Source organism: Rhinatrema bivittatum, chromosome 9 (genome assembly GCF_901001135.1).
Source record: "Rhinatrema bivittatum chromosome 9, aRhiBiv1.1, whole genome shotgun sequence".
In the NCBI taxonomy this organism is placed as follows: Eukaryota; Metazoa; Chordata; class Amphibia; order Gymnophiona; family Rhinatrematidae; genus Rhinatrema; species Rhinatrema bivittatum.
Genome location: NC_042623.1, coordinates 199,676,901 through 199,698,718, shown reverse-complemented (window position 1 = coordinate 199,698,718; position 21,818 = coordinate 199,676,901). Strand labels below are relative to the sequence as shown.

Below are 21,818 nucleotides of genomic sequence, written 5' to 3'. Positions count from 1 at the left end.
GGTGATACGAGAATGATATGCACTGGAATTTCGCAGTATTCCCCGGAAGTGTTCATGGTGTTAGGATTCGTGGGTTTCGTGGACCCTTGGCTTGAGGTGGAGGTTGATGCTACCTGAAGGGTAGGGCCCCGAGGAGCGGGGAAGCGTAGAGATGGGATCTCTGATAGGCAGTGCTGAGGCTACCCCGAGGAGCGGAGAAGCGAGTCGTCAGGATCTCTGGTGAGGAGCGCAGGAGCTACCCTGAGGAGTGGGGAAGCCTGGAGACCAGGTCTCCTGAAGGAAACGCAAGCAGGCCCCCGAGGAGCGGGTACCCGAGCCAGAGTCCAGATTAGCAAGTAGCACTCCAAGTCAAGAACCACTGGTCCAGAGAGACAGGAACAAGCACTGGTGAGGCGAAGGAACTCGTTGCCAAGTCAGTTTGCATAGGCCAAAGGAGGTGCTTAAATATCCCAAGGTAATGATGTCTTCAGTCGGGGACAGCACCGGGATTCCCGCCATTGGTCCTTTAAATAGAGAACAGATGGCGCGTGTGCGCGCCTAGGAAGGCCTGGAGTCGGAGCGTGGGCCGGCGGCATCCCAGCCGCCATGTGGAGCAAGGAGGACCAGGAACAGTGCGGCGACAATGGCTGGCCGCAAGCTGCCCTGGAGTGGAGGGCCAGGCATGGCAGGATTTGAGTTGGGTCGGCCACGGCCGATGGTCATAACACATGGTGTCTCCTTGCACCTCCCCCAGAAGAAGTAGGCAGTGGAGTTAACGCTTCAAAGGCTGAGTGCTGTGGTTCCGGTGCCCACGTCTCATGAAAGTATGGGGCGGTATTCCATTTATTTTGTTGTGTCCAAGAAGGAGTGTTCCTTTCGTCCCATCCTGGATCTCAAAAGGGTCAACCGTCATTTGAAGGTGACTCATTTTCAAATGGAAACCTTGTGCTCTGTGATAATGGCAGTGCAGTTGGGGAAACGTCTGGCCTACCTTCATATTCCCATCCGTTTGGAACACCAATGTTTTCTACGTTTGCAGTGTTGGGAAGCCATTATCAGTTTCGGATGCTGCCCTTTGGTCTAGCCACCGCCCCCAGAATGTTTTCCAAGGTTATGGTGATGATAGTAGCAGCCTTGAGAAGAAAAGGGATCCTGGTGCACCGTTACTCAGATGACTGGCTGCTTCGAGCCAAGTCTCAGGAAGAAAGCTGTCTCATGACCCACAAGGTGATCTCCTTGTTGTAGGAGCTCGGTTGGGTGGTGAACCTGGCCAAGAGCAGGCTTCTGCCATCCCAGTCGTTGGATTATCTGGGGGTTCGGTTTGACATGGGGCAGGACAAAGTTTTCCTGCTGGAAGTTCGGATTCAGAAATTGATGTCTCAAATGTGTCAATTGATGAATGCTATACACTTGACAGTGTGGTCCTATCTGCAGATTCTCGGCTTGATGGCAACAATCCTGGAAGTGGTACCATTGAAACATCAATCACCTGGAAGCTCGAGCGGTTAGATTGGCATGCTTGCAGTTTGACCACAGGCTGCAGGGTCAGGCAGTCCGAGTGATGTTGAATAATGCGATAATGGTGGCCTACATCAGTTGCCAGGGAGGAACCAAGAGCCAGTAAGTATCACAGGAAATAGACCAGCTTATGGAATGGGTTGAAGGACATCTACAGATGATCTCAGCCTCTCACATTGCAGGAAAAGACAACATAACAGCGGACTTTCTCAGCAGGGAGAGTCTGGACCCAGGAGAATGGGTGTTGTCAGAGGAGGCATTTCAGCTGATTATGGATCACTGGGGCCTTCCATTCCTAGACTACTGGCGACTTCTCGCAGTGCAAATGTTCCTTGAATTTACAGTCACAGGAGAGATCTGTGGTCCCTGGACATAGATGCTCTTATACAAGTCTAGCTGGAAGATAGATTGTTTTATGCTTTTCCTCCGTGGCCGTTGCTGGGCAGGATAATTTGCAAAATTGAAGGCCAGAGGGGGCTAGTACTCCTGGTGGCACCGGACTGGCTCAGGTGTCCATGGTATGCGGATCTGCGGAGACTCCTGGTGGAGACCCCCCTTCGTCTTCTGCTGCACATGGATCTGTTACAGCAGGGTCCTGTTCTTCATGAGGATCTGAGGTCTTACGGTTTGCCATTGAGAGGGCTCGCCTGTTAAAGCATGGATATTCCTTCGAGTTGATTGCCTCCTTACTTCGCACTTGAAAGTTCTCCACTTCCTTAGCCGATATGCGGCTTTGGAGAGTTTTTGAGGCTTGGTGTGAGGAATGTGGTGTTCTTCCTCATTCAATTAAGATCCTGCTCATTCTGGATTTTTTTCCAGGATGGGTTGAATAAATGTTTGGCCCTTAATACCTTGAAGGTGCAGGTAGCGGCTCTTGCCTGCTTTAGGGGCCTAGTGAATAGTGATTCCTTGTTATTCCATCCTGAAGTGGCCTGTTTTTTGAGGGGAGTGAAGCATCTTTCGCCTCCTTTGTGGAGTCTTAACTTGGTGCTGGATTTTTTCGTGGGCCCTATGGAGTGACTGCTGTGTAGCCTTTCCTTGCGATTGTTAACCTTGAAGACAGTGTTCCTTGTGGCTATATGTTCTGTGTCGAATCTCTGAGCTGCAGGCCTGGTCTTGCCAGGATCCGTTCTTTTGGGTGTCTCCAGGGCGTTACAGCTGTGTACTGTTCCATCTTTTTTGCCAAAGTGATGTCGGACTTTAATTTGAAAGTCCATCTTCTTGCCATCCCTGGATAAGGTCCAGGATACGGAGGAGTATAGCCTCTTGCGCTCATGGATTTCAAGAAACTTGTTGAGCGGTATCTAGAGGTTTCTAGATGGATCACCTGTTTGGCCTTCATGGTGGAAGTAAGCAGGGCGCTCCGGCTTCACGGGCTACAATAGCTCACTGGATTAAGGAGGTGGTCACGGCCAGGTGTGTGGATGCTGTGAGAAGCTGTTGTTTACTCAGGTTCAGGCTCATTCTATTAGGGCTCAGGCAGTGTCTTGGGTGGAGGTTCAATTGTTGCCTCCTGTCGATATCTGCAGAGCTATTACGTGGTCATCCTTATATACTTTTTTCAGGTTTTATTGTCTGGAATTGCAGGCTTGGGAGGATGCAGCCTTTGCACGTGCGGTGTTGACGGGAGTGCAGGCAGCCTCCCACCGTGTTCGGGAGTAGCTTTGGTACATACCACTGGTCCTGAGTCCATCTGTCTACACGCTAGGAAATGGAGAAATTACTTATCTGATAATTTTGTTTTCTTTAGTGTAGACAGATGGACTCAACTTCCTCCCTCAGCTGCCTCATGAGAGTGTGAACAGCCCTCCCGTGGGGCTCTGGATCCCAAGGGATTGTTGGTAATTGTTCATGCAGTCCCTAGATTCTTATGTGAGTTCAGTGTTTTCTTGTTGTTTGAGTACAGTTCTGGTTACCTGTTTTTAATCAAGTTTTTGCTAGTCTGTCCACAGTTGCTTTTGAAGAGAACACTGGCAGACTGGGGTCACTGCAGGAGTAAATATACTGTGTCATCAGCTTGCTCTGTTTCCATCTGCTGGCAGGAGAGCATAAACCCACTAGTCCTGGGTCCATCTGTCTACACTAAGGAAACCAAAATTATCAGGTAAATAATTTTCTTCATTAATAGCATGTAAATGTTTTTGAAAATCAGGTGGTAAGCCTTGTCCTCACCTGAGAGACTTACGCAGTTCCTCTATATATGGGTGCCCTGGAGTGTTCAGAAAATGAGGTCCACCGGCATATCCAGATGCTGTTCTTTGACTATTTTGAGGAGGCACACATTTTTATTTTTTTTCTGTAGCACCGAAAAGACTATTGTGGGTGCTGCAAAGCAGTGAGGCAACCAAAAGTGAAGAAAAAGAAATTTAAAGGATTCTGGAAAAAAAATTCTCTGGCGAGGCTTGAGTATACATCCGGGCTTTGCTCAGACAAAAAAAAGATTGAAGAAGATCTCAAAGCAACACCCAAGTGATAACTCCGCACATTCTCAGTAGAGCTTAAAGATCTACTATCTTAACTAGGGTTAAATTTTTATGTGTACGCAGATGATGTTCAAATATTAATACCAATAAATGGTACGTTAGAAAAAATCCATAAACTAACAGTAATGTACCTGAACATCATTAAGCAACTTCTAACTCAGATGAGATTACTCTTAAATATAAATAAGACAGAAATTATTTTATTAGAAAGAAAACAATCAAATGACAGACAAACAACGCTTACAATGCAGGACACCATACCAATTACACTTGCTGACAACGCACGTGATCTAGGAATAATCTTGGACTCAGAACTCACTTTTAAGAAGCACATCTCAACTAAAATAAGAGAAGGTTATAACAAATTGTTGACACTCAGGCGATTAAAACCTCTCCTGGAACCAAACGAGGCTTTAGTATTCTCTAGTACAGACTACTGCAATTTTTTGCTATTAGGCCTACCGTTACCAACTATTTGGCCACTTCAAGTTATGCAGAATGCCGCAGCAAGAGTATTAACTGACAGCAAAACAAGAGATCATATTACTCCAATCCTGTTTGCCTTACATTGGCTTCCCGTTGAATTACTAATACAATTTAAAGCACTGTGTATTTTACATAATATGATATATGGTGACCAGAGAGACTGGCTGAAAGCAGTAGTTTGTTTACATACACCCCAGAGGAACCTGCGTTCGGCAAATAAGGGTTTGCTTACAGTGCCATCAGTAAATTCAGCTCACTTGTCAAGTGAGGGACAGAGCTGTTTCAATAGCAGGCCCGAGACTCTGGAACTTACTCCCAGTGGAACTGAGATTACAAGCAGATGTGAAATTGTTTAGAAAAAATCTTAAAACATGGCTGTTTGGTATTGCTTTTAAGAACCTGGAAGGAAAATAGGCAAAGAATTCTCTTATTTGATTCTTTTATTTTACTTTATTTGTTGTAATTTCCTTATGAATAATTTTAGTATACTGTATTTTATTTTCTTGTATTTAGGATATTGTATTTTACTCTATTTGTTTTATTTAGCTATATTTATTTATGTATTTTGTTATTCTTTTAAAATATGTAAACCACCATGACGGCCTAACTGAATAGCGGTATAGAAATCTTAAATAAATAAATGTCTGTTCAGTGCCACTTAATGACATCACTCACAGATCATGTCTAATTCAGCTCTGCCTATTGACAGAAAAAGAACGGAACATCCTTAATGTTTATGTAAAACTTCTTAATCCCATTGCCTTCGTCTGTGCATTTTATTTATTGGGAAACTTTACAAATATTGATGCTGTTGTGACATAGATCTTTGCTTATTTATCTTGAACTGCGTTGTTCTGTTTTTTTTTGTAATACATTTTTTCAGGCTGATTATCTACAACCTAAATTGCTGGGCATTTTGGCCTTTTTTAACATGCAGTTTCTGAGCTCCAGCATTGGCATTGAAGATAAGAAAATGGTAAGTGTGAAAAAAACATTTGTAGGTATCCTGTTTAAGCTTTGACACAAGGGGGTAGTGGGATTGCTGCTTGGAGATATTTGGATAATTCATAGATCTAAAAGGAAGTGCTAATGTTTCTAGATAAAGCTCATATTCTTTTCAAACAGAATGTGTATACGGTAGGAAATAAGGTTTACAGCAGTGTCCTGTATAGTCACTACAAAGAAATATTCTACGTACCATTTTAGGGAATCAAAACTAGAACAGGCATCCATTTAGCCACCATTAGATTGACCTGGTGTAGTTCATCTCAGTCAGTGCAAGAGTCAGAAAGTTTGCACATTTGCATCTGTACTTAAAATGTATAATTTGTTGTTTCCAGGCCTTAAACAGCCTGGTGTCTTTGATGAAGTTGATGGGGGCAAAACACATCAGCTCAGTGAGAGTCAAGATGATGACCACACTCAGGACTGGCCTTCGATACAAAGAGGATTTCCCGGAGCTGTGCTGCAGGAAAGTGATTCGTTCCTTGTACTTTATTTAAAACTTTTCTCACTAACAATAACCTATTTTATGATTATTTGTATTGGCACTGTTGGATTGATCAGCGCTTTGAAGTGGAAGAGCTGTGACTTCATGTATAATGCATAGGACTGTGAAGCAGGATTTGGGACTTCTTACCACACCTCTGCTATTAAATTTGAGGCCCTAAGTGTAAGTCATGGTGCCGCTTGGAGTTATGAAGGGGAGTTCTTTTATAAACATTGGTCCAGCATGCAATAGTGGTCAAAAGGCAATTAAAATGTTTAGAAATGATTACAAAGGAATTCACAAATAAACTAGAAAACATGCTATTTATGCAAATCCATGGTGCACCACATTGTGAATTGTGTGTGCATTTCTGGACATTGCATCTCAAAAAGGTCATAGTAGATCTAGGGAAGGATAACAAAGATGGTTAAGGGTATAAAATGACTTCCATATGAGGAGAGACTCCAAAAAAAAAAAAAAAAAGACTGTTCAGCCTAGAAAAAGAGACAGTTGAGGAAGGTAATGATGATAAAGCTGTAAAAACATGAAAGGTATGGAAAAAATGAAAGGGGAACTATCAGATTGTGTCATGAGAGCCATGATCAGACTTCAGGTAAAACAAGAGGAAGTGACTTCACACAATGCATAGCAAGGTTGTAGGGCTTGTTGCCTCAGGACATTGTGGGTACAAAGAGCTGAATTGCATTCACAAGCAGGTAGATTTTAAAAGGTGCGCGTGTGCGCCCATAAATGTGCATATCTCGCTGTGCACAAAGATGATTGCTGTTTTATAAAGTATGTGCGCAGGTTATAAAATACCCTTCATTCACATGGGTTGGGGTTAGGTGAGGTGGTTTTACAGACACAGAGGTATTCATCAAAGAATTTTAGACCTAATAAGCAATGAAAAGGAGTTGATTTTGAACCCTGAATACCTCTGAATGTGTCTGTGACACAACCAGCGCCCCCCCGCCCAAACCCCAATCCACCTCCCGAAAACTCATCCCGAATCAAAGTGCCCCCTTACAGTGGTCCATATATTGAGTGTCTGGCTGAGCCTTATAAAGAGTCTTTTTCTCTCTCTCTCTCCCCCACCAGACTCCTATGCCTACTGAAGAGCTGTAGAAAAGTTACATGCGTAACGTGCGCGCTGGCTGAGAAAAATTAGGGGTTACATGCGTCAGTGCTGGTCCCGCCTCTGGGAACACCCATGCCCTGCCCCTTTTCTGTCTACTTTTTCTGGACGCGTGTACTTGAATGTCCGCACGTCCTTCCCGGCTATTTAAAATTCGCATAGCTCCCGCATGGCCCACTTACGCCCGATTGTGGTGTTTTTGCGCTGTGTCGGAGGCCTCTGGCCCTGCCCCCGGACCGCCCCTTTAGTAAAACCCTGGGACTTAGATGCGTCCCGGGCTTTACGCGCGTCGCTGGGCCTTTATAAAATAGGCCCGGCACGTGTAAGGCACTCTACACGCGTAAATCTTTTAAAACCCGGCCCTTAATGTTTAGGTACTTGCTAGGTACTTGTAACTTGGTTGGCCACTGTTGGTGAGTCCTTGATGGACCCTTAGTTTGACTCAGTTTAGCAGTTAAATATATAAAACAATAAATATATGCAAAGTAAAAAATATTGCTTTATTAAATTTATCAATATGTAAATATTAAAATGTAAGGCCCATGTATTAAAACATAAGAATCGACATGGCCATGTTTCGGCAGTAATACCTGCCTCAAGAATTGACAGTCACCATAATGCACGCTGATTAAAAAGCCTAAATTTAAGAAAATCTGGCTAACCAGAAATCAGTTCTTTGAACAGATGAGAATTAAGACAATTCATAATTCTGAGCAAACTTGTATACCTAGCATACCTAATCAGTGGTGAAAACAGGCTCACAGTTTTTGGAAACTTCCTCAGAGGCTCAAATAGAGAACAGGGGTACATTACTGGTAAATTTTGTATTGTCTTCTGACCGGGACATTATTTCGAAATTTTTTCTACGTAACAGAAATACCCCCTATCTGGGTCAAAACGTTTGGATATATCCAGATGTATCTAAGGCAACACAACAGCGTCGGAAGAAATTTCTAGCACTCTGTTTACGTGCATGACAGATTGGTGCCCAGATAGTTATTCGATTTCCATGTAAATGTGTTATGAAAATAAATGATGCTAGATATATTTTTTATGATCCCTCTCAGTTAGGGTCGTTTTTGGATTCCCATCAACCAATTTGAGCAGTCGGTCAAGTCTCAGAAGTTGGTGATTGAAAACAGATCTGCATCCTCTCCTCTTTCCTTATGTTAGCTGCATATTGTAATTGCTCTATTGAAAGAACTCCCCTCCACCTTTTCAGTAACTTCAGGATATGGATAATTTGGTTTTAGTTATTTTGTGTGGATGAAAATATTTCCTTTCCATGATGTACCTGATATTTTCTGAGGCATGCTATTGCTGTCTGTAAATATGAAAATCCATAAAATAAAAAAAAACAAACCCCGAAACAAAACATGGGCTTGGCCCTCCTGCCAGCAAATGCTAACGTCGCTCAATGTAGGGCAATATGAAGCCTGCAGCACTTCAGTATTTCTCTGTCGTCAGCAGATGGTAGAAGTGTTAATCCTGCAGCCTGGAAGTCTTGGATAAATTGCTCCTACGAAGTTTTTAGTCTGCTGATATGTTTTGCTGCTTAGAATAGGTTGAGTAGGGTGGGTCAGTGACCCTTGCTAGCTTGGTCCTGTTTGTGGAAGGGGGAAATGGTCTGAAAGCCAATGGTGCTGGCCCCCTTGTTCCCCCTTATCACCTGCTGGCCATTGGGCTCCCTCTCGTTTCTGTTCTTTCCTGAAGGATTCAGTCTGATCTGTGGTTGGGATGAAGAGAGCCAGGAGTAGGATAAATTTAAAAGGTGTCCCCCCCCCCCCTTCTGTCAGAGAAATATTAATTAATTTAATTTTCTATTCCAATTCTATTCAATAAAGTTAAAAAAAACAAAACAAAACCCCATACAATTATGATGAGAATCTACCGGGGGTCACTGTAAGGAGACATCAGGAAACTGGGACAACCTTTCTTCCTGGTGATGGTGAAGGCAGTAAGCTGCAGGAATCTTTTTAATTGGAGGGCTCCTGCAACATATCGGCACCAACAGAGTGAGGGAAATGGTGTGACTCGTGTGGGGGTCAATGCGGGAGCCCTTCCGTGCCTGAGATTACAAGGACTGCCTAGGGGAGGCAGAGAGCAGGTCCTTGGTGGCTGAGGGAGAGTCTCTCTCTGGTGGGGAGGAAGATTCCGCAGAGCCTAGCTCAGTGGCTGTCCTGGAACTGAGCTCCCTGGAGGAGAGGATTTTCCCAGTATGGGAGCAACAGCCATCTTAGCTGCTAGTAGTCGGAGCAGCAACTTCACGAGGGATGTTTTCAAGGAATCTCTCTGGTTCTTTCCCCGGTAGGCTGTGTGAGGAAGGGAGCCAATACCAAAAATTTGGTTTCCTCAGGCGTCCTCATCTTTTTCACTAGTTTGTGTACTTGATGTATGATGCCTTTTGTTTGAAGAAGGGAACTCTTTGGGGTGGGGAGGTGAAGCTGGCCTGGGTCTCAATTCCCTATTTGCTCACAGTGAAAAAAGAGTCCAGTAGTCAGAGCTTAGCAAAAAAGTCTAGGTTGAATATGGAAGAGGATCTGGATACGGCATTGGTCTTGCTGGGAGCAGAGTCCTAAGGCCTGGGAAGCAGGGACCCAGAGGGAGGGATTCTAATTGCAGAGGGTACAATCCATGGATTATTCATCTGTTTAGGAGGGAGGAGTTGTCCTCTATGATTATCCAGGCCTTGGCAAAATTAGGCATCAAGGAGGCTCTGATGGTGCCTGTAGTAGAAGAGGAGGATCCTATTTTGGAAGGACTTCACAGACCAGATTTGGACCTTCCCTTTCCACAGAGCTTTAAGGACTCTGGTGATGGTGGAGTGGGATATGTCAGAAGCAGGTTTGTATGTGGATCGAGCCATGGCAATGCTCAATTCTTTGCCAACTGAAGATATGAAGCTTTTGATATTTTCTAAGATAGATGCCTTAGTTTCTGCTGTCATGAAGAAGACTACTGCCAGTGGAAGATGGTGTGGCTCTGAAGGATGCTTTGGCTAGAGAAAGAGTTTGTTCTAAAGCAGTCTTGAAGTGGTCGCCTTGCTCTCCAGGTAGCCGTATGTAGTAGTTTTTTGTCCCAGGCATATTTGTGCTAGGTGCAACATTTCCTGTGGTAAATATGCATGAGAACTTTACCTTGAGGGAGATGGAAAGGCTAGAGGTCTTAGTAGCTTTCATAGCGGACACTCTGATCTCATTTGTATCTCAGCTAGAGGCATGGCATCATTGGTGGTATCCAGGCAGTTGTGATTATAGAACTGGTCAGCTGACATGACCTCCAAGATAATTTTGAGTAAATTACCCTTTTAAAGGGAAGCTGCATTTCTGTGATGATCTTGAGAAGCTGGTGATGTATTGTGGGGACATTCTATACCATTGGGGTGCGGGGTAGCAGGGCCACCATGGAGTCCATCGGGCATGTTGGCCAACGGTGCCTTTCATTGCTGCTGTTGATTATCTCGAGTACCACCTCCGAGGCACTGGGCACCCTAGTCGTCCTTTAGGCATTATCTGCCAGAACTCTTGATGGTCCGCGAGTACCACTGAAGCCCTTGGGCGAGGGGGATTTCTGCCTTGGTTAGCTATTGCCAGCCTTAGCTACTGGCAGAGATGCCATAGAGCTCACCGCATCGATGCCCTTGGACAAATAGATGAGCTGAGAAGGACATTTGATGGTGTTGGCTGACATTGATTCCTTTGGGCATTGATGTGCTGTGTTGGGGCTGCAGAGCCTCTGCTTGCAGATGCCCCTGGCATCATGTGCTCTAATAGGTGCCGCCAGGTGGTCAAGGTCCGCGGGCACCTGTGGCGCCAGGAATGGCACTATATACAGTAGATCTGATCCTGATTCGGTCAAGCGCTGTCGAACCCTGAGTATCACGCCAGGTGCCCTTGATGTGACATTCGTTAGTACACACGATAGCGCTATGGGACTTACGGGCACTGTCACCACTGTGGGCACCAGTGAATGTCATTGGATGTTGCGGGACATAACCGCAAGGCTCCATGAGCACCATCTGTCGCCATGGACTCTGCTACTATCGTTCCTTGTGGGGAAACGAAGGTGAGCCATTTCCGACCCAGTTGCAAGGTCTGTGTCCAGCCTCTTGGAACGTTCTCAGAAGGCAACGCCATGAAATGCCACCTACTCCGATGCCATGCCCAGTGCACCAGTGGTCCTGGGAACATTGTTGTCACACTGTTCCTGTTCACTTCACTGTGAGTTACTGTGATGGTGAAGCAAAGCATGTGCGATCGGGTATGGCAAGACGTCTACTCCATGCACTTCAGGCGGTGATAGGCAGCATTCTCCCTGTCTGTGCAGTTTCTGCCAAGCCAGGGTTCTGCCATAGTCATGTCATGATCTTGGCCTCCTCGTCTGTTCTGCACTATGAAGTTCTGGTAAGCACTGGTGGAAAAGTCATCATCACACACCGTTCTTTGCTTTTGGGCAGTGCGTAGCGACCTTCTTCAGCAAGTGGGTACCACTGTATGAGTACTGGTCAGCGTGTTTCACAGCGAAGGGCTCATTTTCCAGTTGCCCTAGGCTGTTTGGGTGTATTTGTTTCCCTTGTGGTGAGCACAACCGGTTGTGCGTCACAGCCACAGGGACTATCTAGGACTGTGTCCTGATCAGAACCTTAGGTGAGTGGACACCGGGAGGGTAGTGTCAGGAATCCTTTCCTCCCTCAAAAGAAGAAACTGTCTCTCAACCCCTCCTGTGTCTCGAACCCCTTTCATGGAGAATCCCCTGAGGTTTCGCCCCTGGCATGTTTATCTCTGAGCTGGAGTCTTGATTCTTGAATTGGAGTGTCTCCTGGGAGGCCAGGACTGGAGAGCAGCAGAGGCAGTTGTTGGACCATTTTTGCTGGGACTTCTGGGACTTCTCCATTGATTCTGAGGGTAGTTGCCGGTGGTGGATTGGTCATTTCTGAACCTCAACTCTCTTCGGGAGAACTGAACGTTTTTGGGATAGTTGAAGTCCCAATTCTCATTGCTCCTCTCCCTTCAAGGTGGGGAGGCTCAACCGGATTCCAGGACAATCCTTATGGGTTTTCTTCTGGATGCCCGATTATCTACCCCTACGAGGGGTATCCCTCGTTCTCCATCTTCCCGGAGACTGGATGTCACAACTTCTACTGGCGGTTGCTCTCAGTTCCTCGCAAGCTCCAAGAGCTGGTCAAGCAGTACCGGTCTCCATGGGTCGTTCTCCGGCACAGTAGGTCTATTTTGCGAGGGAGCCTCTCCAGATTAGCTCCCAGGTGAACCTTATGGGTCTCTCCTGTCCAGGTGTCACCTTGATGCCTGCTGAACTCAAAGGTCCGGTCTGGCCAGTCATTCTTGCCTGTGGGACCCTGCCTCAGTGAGGAGGATTGGAGAATATGCTTTTCAACTTCTCGCCATATCCATGGCTAAGGGGAATTGAGTGATGCAGGACCCTGCAACAGAGGTGCTGCTCTTGGTTACAGTGGCTTGTAAGTTATACTTCCCCATTTTTGAGAGAACCCTTTCTGTGGACAGGGGAGACCTGGTTCATGCAGCGATTATTCCGCTTCTGAACCACATGCTTCTTTGGGGGAAGTATTTGCACTCATGGCTGGGGTGTTAATACCTTTGCCAGAAGCTTGGCAATCTATTCTGAAACCATCCTGACCCTGCCCTGGTGCCCTTCGGATTTCCAGGCCAGTGTAGAAATCCTGTTCGACAAGGGTTGCACTTGCGACAACCTGGCTTCCTATCTCTTAGTGGAGTGTTTCTAGATTTCTTCCCTGGGGAATTTTTTCTGTTCAGCTGTTCCAAGCAGCCTGAGGGCTCTGTCTCGATGGATAACTCCCTTCTGGAATCGGCAGTGAGTTATTCACTTGGGGTTGGGATATACCACCTAGCGGTTTGTGCCTACCCCGGCAGACCAACGGTCTGCTTCCTTGTGTTCTTGCTCCCTTCAATTTCTGGCTGGAATGTCAGGGGAAAGGGAGGAAAAGCTAAGACATTCCTGATATATTTTAGTGTTTATCTGTAGGGAAAAGATACACTGCATTTTTCTCTATATTTTTGCCAGGCTCTCGCCCAAACTGCCTTTAGCTTTCTCCCTTCACTAAGTTGCCCAAAGTGCCTTCCTGCTCACCTGGATGATCCTGTAGACAAGATGGATGGCCCTGCCCTTGACAAGATGCAGTGTGTGTGAGCTTCAGGCCTAACTCTTCTCCCTGCTTTGAATTTGGGCTAGCGATCTGTTCAGGGTTTGCTGTTCATCCCCTGAAACTCTTGACACTGTCCTGCATGGTCAGCTAGGTCTGGTGCTTCAGCACATAGGGTCTGTCTCAGACCCTGCTGCTGTTGCTATTTTCCAAGTGTTGCTTGGGTTTTTCTGCCCAATGTTCCTATCTGTCACAATTGGGCACACTTTTGCAGAGGCATTTTGTCCTTTGGATGTCAGTGGACCACAGTTTCTTTCTGGGATGTTTTCAGGCCCTAGTGGGGTTTTCTGTTGTCTTCTATACTGTTGGAAAATGTGCAGTCTTCATCCAAGAGTCCTTCTCTTGTTACATCTCTAGGCTTTTTCCTGTACCCTGGAAGCTATCTGGAACAATATCCCATCCAACCTTAGACTGGAACCCTGCCTCTTAACATTTAGAAAAAAACTCAAGGCCTGGCTTTTCCGCCAGGCCTTCTCCGATCCCTTAGACACACATTAGACGACCGAAAATCCATTATGAACAATGGATCTCCTGACTATCTCAAGGTTATGTATAAGAGCCTACCCTGACTCTTTAACTGTTGTTTTTATCCTAAGCACTACGTTCCTTTAGACCTTTCTTTCTAGCAGTTTTGCTTCCAAGTTTACCTCCCTTGTTGAATGTAACTTTGTTCTTCCTGTTTTATATACGGTTTTGTTACAGTTCCCCCTTTTTGATGTAAACCGATCTGATATGGTCCCAACCATGAAGGTCGGTATAGAAAAAGTATTAAATAAATAAATAAATACTTCGTTGTTAGAGTTACTGATCTGACACCCTGCTTGTAATGTTTCCGTGATGCGGACTATGCTTCTGTTCACTCCCGCATCACTCCCCTGCCTTAAATGTTCCTGCTACGCAAGAGGGCTTTGTGTCTGCCATCTCTGTGGTGGTTGTTTGCGAAACCCAACTCTTTTCCAGCCTGGACCCCTTACATAGAAACATAGAAATGATGGCAGAAAAGGACCAATGGTCCAGCCAGTCTGTCCAGCAAGCTTATGGTAGTTTCTGCATTTATCAGTTTCCCAGACTTTCAAAGTCCAGAGCCCTTGTTGGTTTCTGTTTGAGTCCAATTCCTTGTTACCTCCTGCCGTTGAAGCAGAGATCAATGTTGGAGTTGCATCATTGGTTAAGGGTAGTAACAGCTGTATCAGCAAGTTACCCCTATGCTTGTTTTCCCTGACCGCAAAATTCAATGTCCTTGTTATTTTCTGTCTGAATCTAAAGCAAGTTTGCTTACCGTAAACGGTGTTTCCGTAGATAGCAGGATGAATTAGCCATGCTGTCATGGGATCTGTCCATCAGGCCCAGGAGGCGGAGCTTGATAAAGCAGAGGTTAGACTTTTAGTCCCTCTGCGGCTGCGCGTGGGTTCCCGCGCTGGAAGTACAGATTCTCCTCAGTCTGTGATTAAGCTAAGGTAGTCGAAGACATATGGACTGCCAGGGAGGAGGGTGGGTCAGCATGGCTAATTCATCCTGCTATCTACGGAAACACCGTTTACGGTAAGCAAACTTGCTTTTCCCGTCGATAGCAGGGCTGAATTAGCCATGCTGTCATGGGAGTCCAAAGCTCCCGATCACGGTTGATATAAGTGGTAACTGTTCGTGATCATATCATAGTGGCAGTCCTTGAGGATCAGATGATAAGGAATGGAGTACAGCCTGCCCCAGCTTTGCGTCCTGAGTGGTTTGCTGATGGAGGCAGTAATGAGCAGTGAATGTGTGGAGAGTAGTCCACATTGCTGCTTTGCAGATATCCGTTGGTGGGACATTGTTAAGATGAGCCCATGAGGTGGACCAAGCTCTGACTTGATGAGCGTTAGGCGTGGAGGACAGGGGTATGTTGCTAGATCTATAGCAAAACTGAATGCACTGTACAATCCAACTAGAAATGGTCCGTTTAGAGACCGGCAGACCCGGTGCCTTAGGGTCAAAGGAAAGGAACAACTGTGAAGGTCTCGATACTGCTTGCGTTCTGGAGAGATAACACTGTAGTACTCGTTTGCAGTCCAGAGTATGAAGCAGCTTTTCCCTATCATTGGTATGAGGTGGTGGAAAAAAGGTTGGAAGCTCAATGGTTTGGTTAAGGTGAAAGGACGAGATCACTTTTGGTAAAAAGGAGGGGTGTGTCCTGAGCACTACTTTGTGTGGGTGAGACTGAAAGTAAGGAAAGTAGTGTACCAATGCTTGTAACTCACTCACCCTTCTCGCCGATGTTACGGCTACAAGAAAGACCACCTTCCAGGTTAAGTATTTGGGATGTGCTAATTCCATTGGTTCAAATGGGGGAAGCATTAGACGTTCCAAAACCGTGTTAATGTCCCATGGTATGAGTGGTTTGGATGTAGGTGGACGTATCCGATAGAGTTCCCTGATGAAACGTGAAAGGAGTGGATGAGTGGAGATACTTGCGTTGTTACACAACGTATGGTAAGCTGCTATGGCACTGAGATGTACCCGAATCGAAGAGGCAGCAAGCCCAGTGTCAAAAAGCGTACATAAATAGTCCAACAGTTTGTCTGGAGGGCAATCTTTTGGATGTAACCCGTTGTTTGTACACCAAACAGCATAACGTTTCCATTTATAATTATAATTACGTCTGGTCGATAACCTCCTGGATTCTAAAAGAATGAGTTGTGCTCGTTCAGAGACGTTGTAATCGGTGAAATAGCTCCGTTCAATAGCCATGCTGTCAAATGAAGAGAGGCATGCATGGGGTGTAGCAATGTCCCCTGATCTTGAGCTAAGAGATCGGAACGTTGTGGGAGATGAATGGGAGGCTGCTGCGACAGGTGGAGTAGAAAACTGTACCACGGTTGACGAGGCCACGCTGGAGCTATTAGTATCAGAAAGGCCTTGTCCTCTATACATTTCTGAATGGTCTTGGAAATGAGAGGGATGGGCGGAAATGCGTACAGCAGACCTTGCGACCATGACAGCAGGAACGCATCCTGCGCTTCCCTGTAGTGGCTGGGCCGAAGGGAGCAAAAACGTGGAACCCGTGCATTGGTTTCCGTAGCGAAGAGATCTATTGTGGGGGTTCCCCACTGTGTGAATACATGTTGGGCGACTTCCATATGCAGAGTCCACTCGTGAGGGTGGAATACTCGGCTCAATCTGTCGGCTCTCGTGTTGTCCACTCCCGGCAGATATGTTGCTTGTAGATGAATGCAATGGAGATGAGCATGCTGAAATATCAACAACGTTTCTCTGCAAAGGGTCCAGGATCCCGTCCCTCCTTGTTTGTTGATATAAAACATGGCCACCTGATTGTCCGTATAAATCATTACTCTGTGGCCTTGTAAGTAACTCTGAAATGCTAAAAGCGCTTTCCTGATGGCTCTGAGTTCCAATAAATTGATTTGAAGTTCGCGTTCGGATGGAGTCCAGAGACCTTGTGTCTCGTATATGTCCAGATGCGCTCCCCAACCTTTTCTTGAGGCGTCTGTAGTTAGAACTAAGTCGTGAGTGGGAGTGCGAAATAATGCCCCTTTGTTTAGAACAGTGGGTTTCATCCACCATAAAATGTCTTGTCGCATGGCTGCAGTAATTGTGATCATGCGTGCAAGTGGTTGGGCGTGTTGTTTCCATTGACGCTTCAACCCCCACTGAAGATGGCGCATGTGGAGCCTGGTGTTGGGCACCATGAAGTTGGCTGCCGCCATATGACCCAAGACTACTAACAATTGTCTCGCCGTCGCTGAACGAATCCCGCAGAGATGGAGGAGAAGAGGTCTGAAGAGAAGTTGCCTCTCCAGTGGAAGATAAGCTCTGCAACGAGTGGTGTCGAGTTGCGCCCCTATGAAAGTTAATTTCTGTGTCGGCTGGAGATGGGACTTTGAAAAATTCACTACCAGTCCGAGTTCCTGTAGAAAGGGTATTATCACTTGAAGCTGACTGAGTAAAGCGTCCTTGGATGAGGCTACTACGAGCCAGTCGTCTAGATATGGAAAGATCGTTATTCCACGTTTCCGTAGATGAGCCACCACTACCACCATGCACTTGGTGAATACTCTGGGGGCCGCTGAAAGGCCGAAGGGGAGTACTTTGTATTGATAATGTATGCTCCGATGTTCGAAACATAGGTATTTCCAGGACTCTGGATGGATTGGGATGTGAGTGTAAGCATCTTTGAGGTCGATGGAACACATCCAATCGTTGGGTTGCAGTAAGGGGAGAATGGTCTTTAAGGATACCATCTTGAACTTCTCTTTCACAAGAAATTTGTTGAGCTCTCGTAAGTCTAGAATGTGGCGATGTCCTCCCGTCTTCTTTGGCACAAGGAAATATGGGGAATAAAATCCCTGGTTGATCTGTGCTTGTGAAAGTTTGTTGATGGCTCGCATTTGAAGTAGAGAGGAGATTTCTAACTGCAGTTGAGTTTCTGAACTCGGAGACCGAGGTAGGGGAAGAACCGGGAGGTTCGGTCTGTGTTGAAATTGTAACTGATAACCGGTTTGTACTATCTGCAATACCCATTGGTCGGACGTAATGGATTGCCATTTGGGAAAGCAGGTCTGAATTCTGCCCGGAGGAGCATGGAGGGAAAGTGGTGGCTGCCAAATCAAAAAGACTGTGCAGGTTTCGTAGTTGTAGTGGAAGATTGTGGTTGAGAACGTTGGTTACGAGGGCGTCCTCGTCGTGGCTGTTGAGTTTGTTGAGACTGCTGCTGTGGCCTCTGATAGGCCGGATAGGTAGGAGGTCTATAGGGCTGGTAAGACCTATAAGGTCTGAGGTTATAGTTTGGACGGCGACTAGATGTAAAATTGCGCCTGGGGTACTGAGTTGAAGCAGAGGACTGTAGAGACTGTACCGCGAGTGCCTCATCTTTTAGCTTCCCCACCGTTTCCTGGAGTTTGGTGCCAAATAGATTATCTCCAACACACGGAAGATTCGCCAATTTGTGATGGACATCTTCTCTTATGGAACTGGAACGAAGCCATGCGGTACGTCTAGCCGCTATGGAAATTGCGGACGCTCTCGAGGAAGTCTCCATGCCTTCATATATGGAGCGTAATAAATGCCTGGTGCACTCCTCCATATCATGGAGGGTCTGAGGGGTAGTAGTGGCTGAAGTGGTCAAGAGACCTTTAGTCGCCTGGATACACTCATAAAGATATTGAACCATGTAAAACTGGTGGTTCAATATCCTAGTACTCAACATTGAATTTTGAAAAAGCTTTCTTCCAACTTCATCTAGATAGCGGTTATCTTTATTTGGCGGGTAGGAAGCGTGAGATCTCATTTTCCGAAACCGCTGCATAGCGGACTCTACCACAATGGAGTCATGTGGAAGCTGTGGAAGAGCATAAGGTGGTTCTTTCTTTATACGGAATTTTAGGTCCGATTTTCTCGAAACAGATGTAATGGATTGAGGTGTTTCCCATGATTTTAACAGAACTTGGTGAAGCAGTTCGTGTGGCGGTATAGCCAGAGGTTCACCGGGAGTCTCAAAAATACGAAGGAGACCAAGGGTTTCAGCCCGAGGGTCCACTTCCTTCTGCAATGGTAAGTTTAGAATCTTTCCTATCTTCTCCAAAAACCTTGGATATGTAAGATCCTCTGGTGGAGAATACGGTTCAGAAGGTACATCCAATGGGTCCGAAGGGAACCCCGTTGAAGAGGACGGTGAAAGAGATGGGGACAGTGAAGGAGAACCACGATGTGTATGGTGTCTAGACGAAGGTGATAGACTGTGACTTGAAACTGGAGACTGTAATCGCCGCTGATGTGAAGCAGTTTTCACTGGAGATGCTGATATAGCCGGTGCTGGTTCATTCTGAGCAGGCATCATAAACGCGGATTCTATGGTTTCATAGAAGCCAGTCAAAGACTGTGACAGTTGGAAAAACGCCTCTTTAGCGTGAGATGGCATTGTCGGCCTTTGATTCGCACGGTTTTTCGGTTGGCTCGGAGGCGATTTAGAAACCGGGGTAAGAGATCTGCTTCTAGAGAAAGAGCGTTGAGAAACAGAAACAGAAGTTGTTGACTTAGTAATAGACTTAGAGCGAGATGACGAAGTCGACGAAGAAAATTTCCCTTTACTGGCTCCAGATATTCTCATATCAGAAGGGGAATGATGAGTATGAGTTTCTGCACGGTGTTGATGAGTTCGAAGAACTGGACTACGACTTCTTTTCCGTGTATGAGACGAAGTTTTGGAAGGAGGATGAGAGCCAGAAGAGTTAGCGGAATGAGATGATTGACGCTTCCGTTTGCGATGGACTTTGAGAGATTTTACTCCATGTGTAGTGTCCTCAGATATGGACTTTCCGGAAAGAGAGTACCAATCCCTCCTATGGGACTTCTCTGTTACTCTTATCCTGCGGGTGGAGTCTTTTCCAGGGATATCCATCCCCTGTATTATTTTGTCAGATTCAGTTGAAATAGAAAGATCCTGCTGCGCCGTTAAGCCAACAGGATGTAACGCTGATGGCGCAGTAGATTGACAGGGCGCCGTCTGCGCCGAATCTAAATGTAGCGCCGGTCGCGCCGAAGTGGAATGTGAAGAGGACTGCGCCGGAGAAGGTGTCTGTGGCGCTGTCTGCGCAGATGTTAACATAGCCTGCGCAGGAGGTTGCTGCGCAGTGTGCGCCGACTGATGCGCTGTCCTCGTTAGGTCCACAAACGGTACCGTCTGCGCAGTGAGGGACCGAGGCGCCGACCGCGCCGTAGAATGCTTATGCGCCTTTAATTTTTTCTTTTCCTGCGCCGCAGTTGCCGGCGCCGTCTTGTCCTGCGCCTTAGAATGGCGCACATTGCCATGTGCCGACTTACTTGGTCGGGTGGCGCGGTCTGCGCCATGTTTGGCATGCCTGGAAGTAGACGGTTGCGGATTTCGGATAGGTGACCGGCCTCTTTGGTTTTTTGGGCTCTGACCGTTATCCGATACATTATCACACGAAGTGGGTCTTTTCTTCTTTTGCTGGTTGGTCTTCACCGGTCCCGGTGAGGACTGAACCTCTGAAGGATCAGAGGTAGTAATTAACTCTTGAATGCGGTAAGCTCTCTGTCGTAGCGCCCGAGGCGACATTTTTGCACAAAACTCGCATTCTTTTATTTTATGGTTAATGCCGAGGCAGCGATAGCAGCGGTCATGACCGTCCGTTTTTGCCATCACTCTGCCGCATCGGCAACGTTTAAATCCCGATTTTGACGACATTTTTGTAGACAGTACAAGCTCCGCGTGCGTTCTGGCGCGCGGAAAGAACAGACTGAGGAGAATCTGTACTTCCTGCGCGGGAACCCACGCGCAGCCGCAGAGGGACTAAAAGTCTAACCTCTGCTTTATCAAGCTCCGCCCCCTGGGCCTGATGGACAGATCCCATGACAGCATGGCTAATTCAGCCCTGCTATCGACGGGAAATTCCTCTTTTCCCCCTGCTGTTGAAGCAGAGAGCACTGATGGAGTAGCATCAACAGTATGAAGGCTTATTGGTTAAAGGTAGTAATCGTCACACTAGCAAATTACCCCCATGCACTCATTTCTTCAATTCCATCCTCTAGCCTTTAGGGATCCACAGTGTTTATCCCATGCTCCTTTGAATTTTTCACTATTTTTGTCTTCACCACCTCCTCTGGAAAGGGCATTCCAGGCATGCATCACTCTGTCCATGATGAAATATTTCCTGACATCAGTTCTGAGTTGTCCTCTTTGGAGTTTCATTTCTTGACCCCCTAGTTCTACTGATTTCTTTCCAAGGGAAAAGGTTTGTTGTTGTTTGTGCATCATTAAAACTTTCCAGGTATGTGAAGGTCTATATCAAATCTCCCCTGCACATCCTCTCCTCCAGGGTATACATATTTAGGTCCTTCAGCCTTTCCTCATAAGTCATTTGATGGAGACCACCCACCAATTTGGTTTCCCTTCTCTGGACTGCCTTCATCCTGTCAATTTCCCTTTTGAGATATGGTTTCCAGAACTGAACACAGTACTACAGGTGAGGCCTCACCAAGGGACCTGTACAAGGGGATTATCACTTCCTTTTTCTTACTAGTTATTCCTCTGTCTATGCAGCCCAGCGTTCTTCTGACTTTAGCTATCGCCTTGTCAACTGCTTCACCGTCTTCAGATCGCTAGACACTATCACCCCAAGGTCCTTCTTTTGCTCCGTGCACAACAGACATTCACCTCCCATCACATATGACTCTTTTGGATTACTGCACCCCAGATGCATGACTCTGCACTTCTTGGCATCAAATCTCAGCTGCCATATATTCGACCACTGTTCAAGCTTCATTAAATCACATCTCATTCTATCTACTCCTTCTAGCGTCTCCACTTTGTTGCAAGACAAACTTTACCTTCTATCCCTTCTATCACGTCGCTCACAAAGATATTGAACAGAACCGGTCCCAACACCGATCCTTGTGGCCCTCCACTTAACACCGCTCTCTTGTCAGAGTAGGTTCCATTTACCATCACATGTTGTCTACTGTCTGTCAACCAGTTTGTAATTCACATCACCACCTTGGTACTCATTCCCAAGC

General features: G+C 46.3%; 1 protein-coding gene across 5 annotated transcripts in view; it reads left to right on the top strand.

Annotated features, from left to right (window-relative positions):
* The window catches only part of ATR (ATR serine/threonine kinase), a 368,882-nt gene that overhangs the window by 151,266 nt on the left and 195,798 nt on the right, over positions 1–21,818 (top strand). For all 5 annotated transcript variants that reach the window (XM_029617054.1, XM_029617056.1, XM_029617057.1 and 2 more), the window contains exons 18-19: positions 5,350–5,442; positions 5,807–5,937. In XM_029617054.1, the coding sequence (XP_029472914.1) occupies positions 5,350–5,442; positions 5,807–5,937 (224 nt within the window). The remainder of the gene's footprint in view (positions 1–5,349; positions 5,443–5,806; positions 5,938–21,818) is intronic.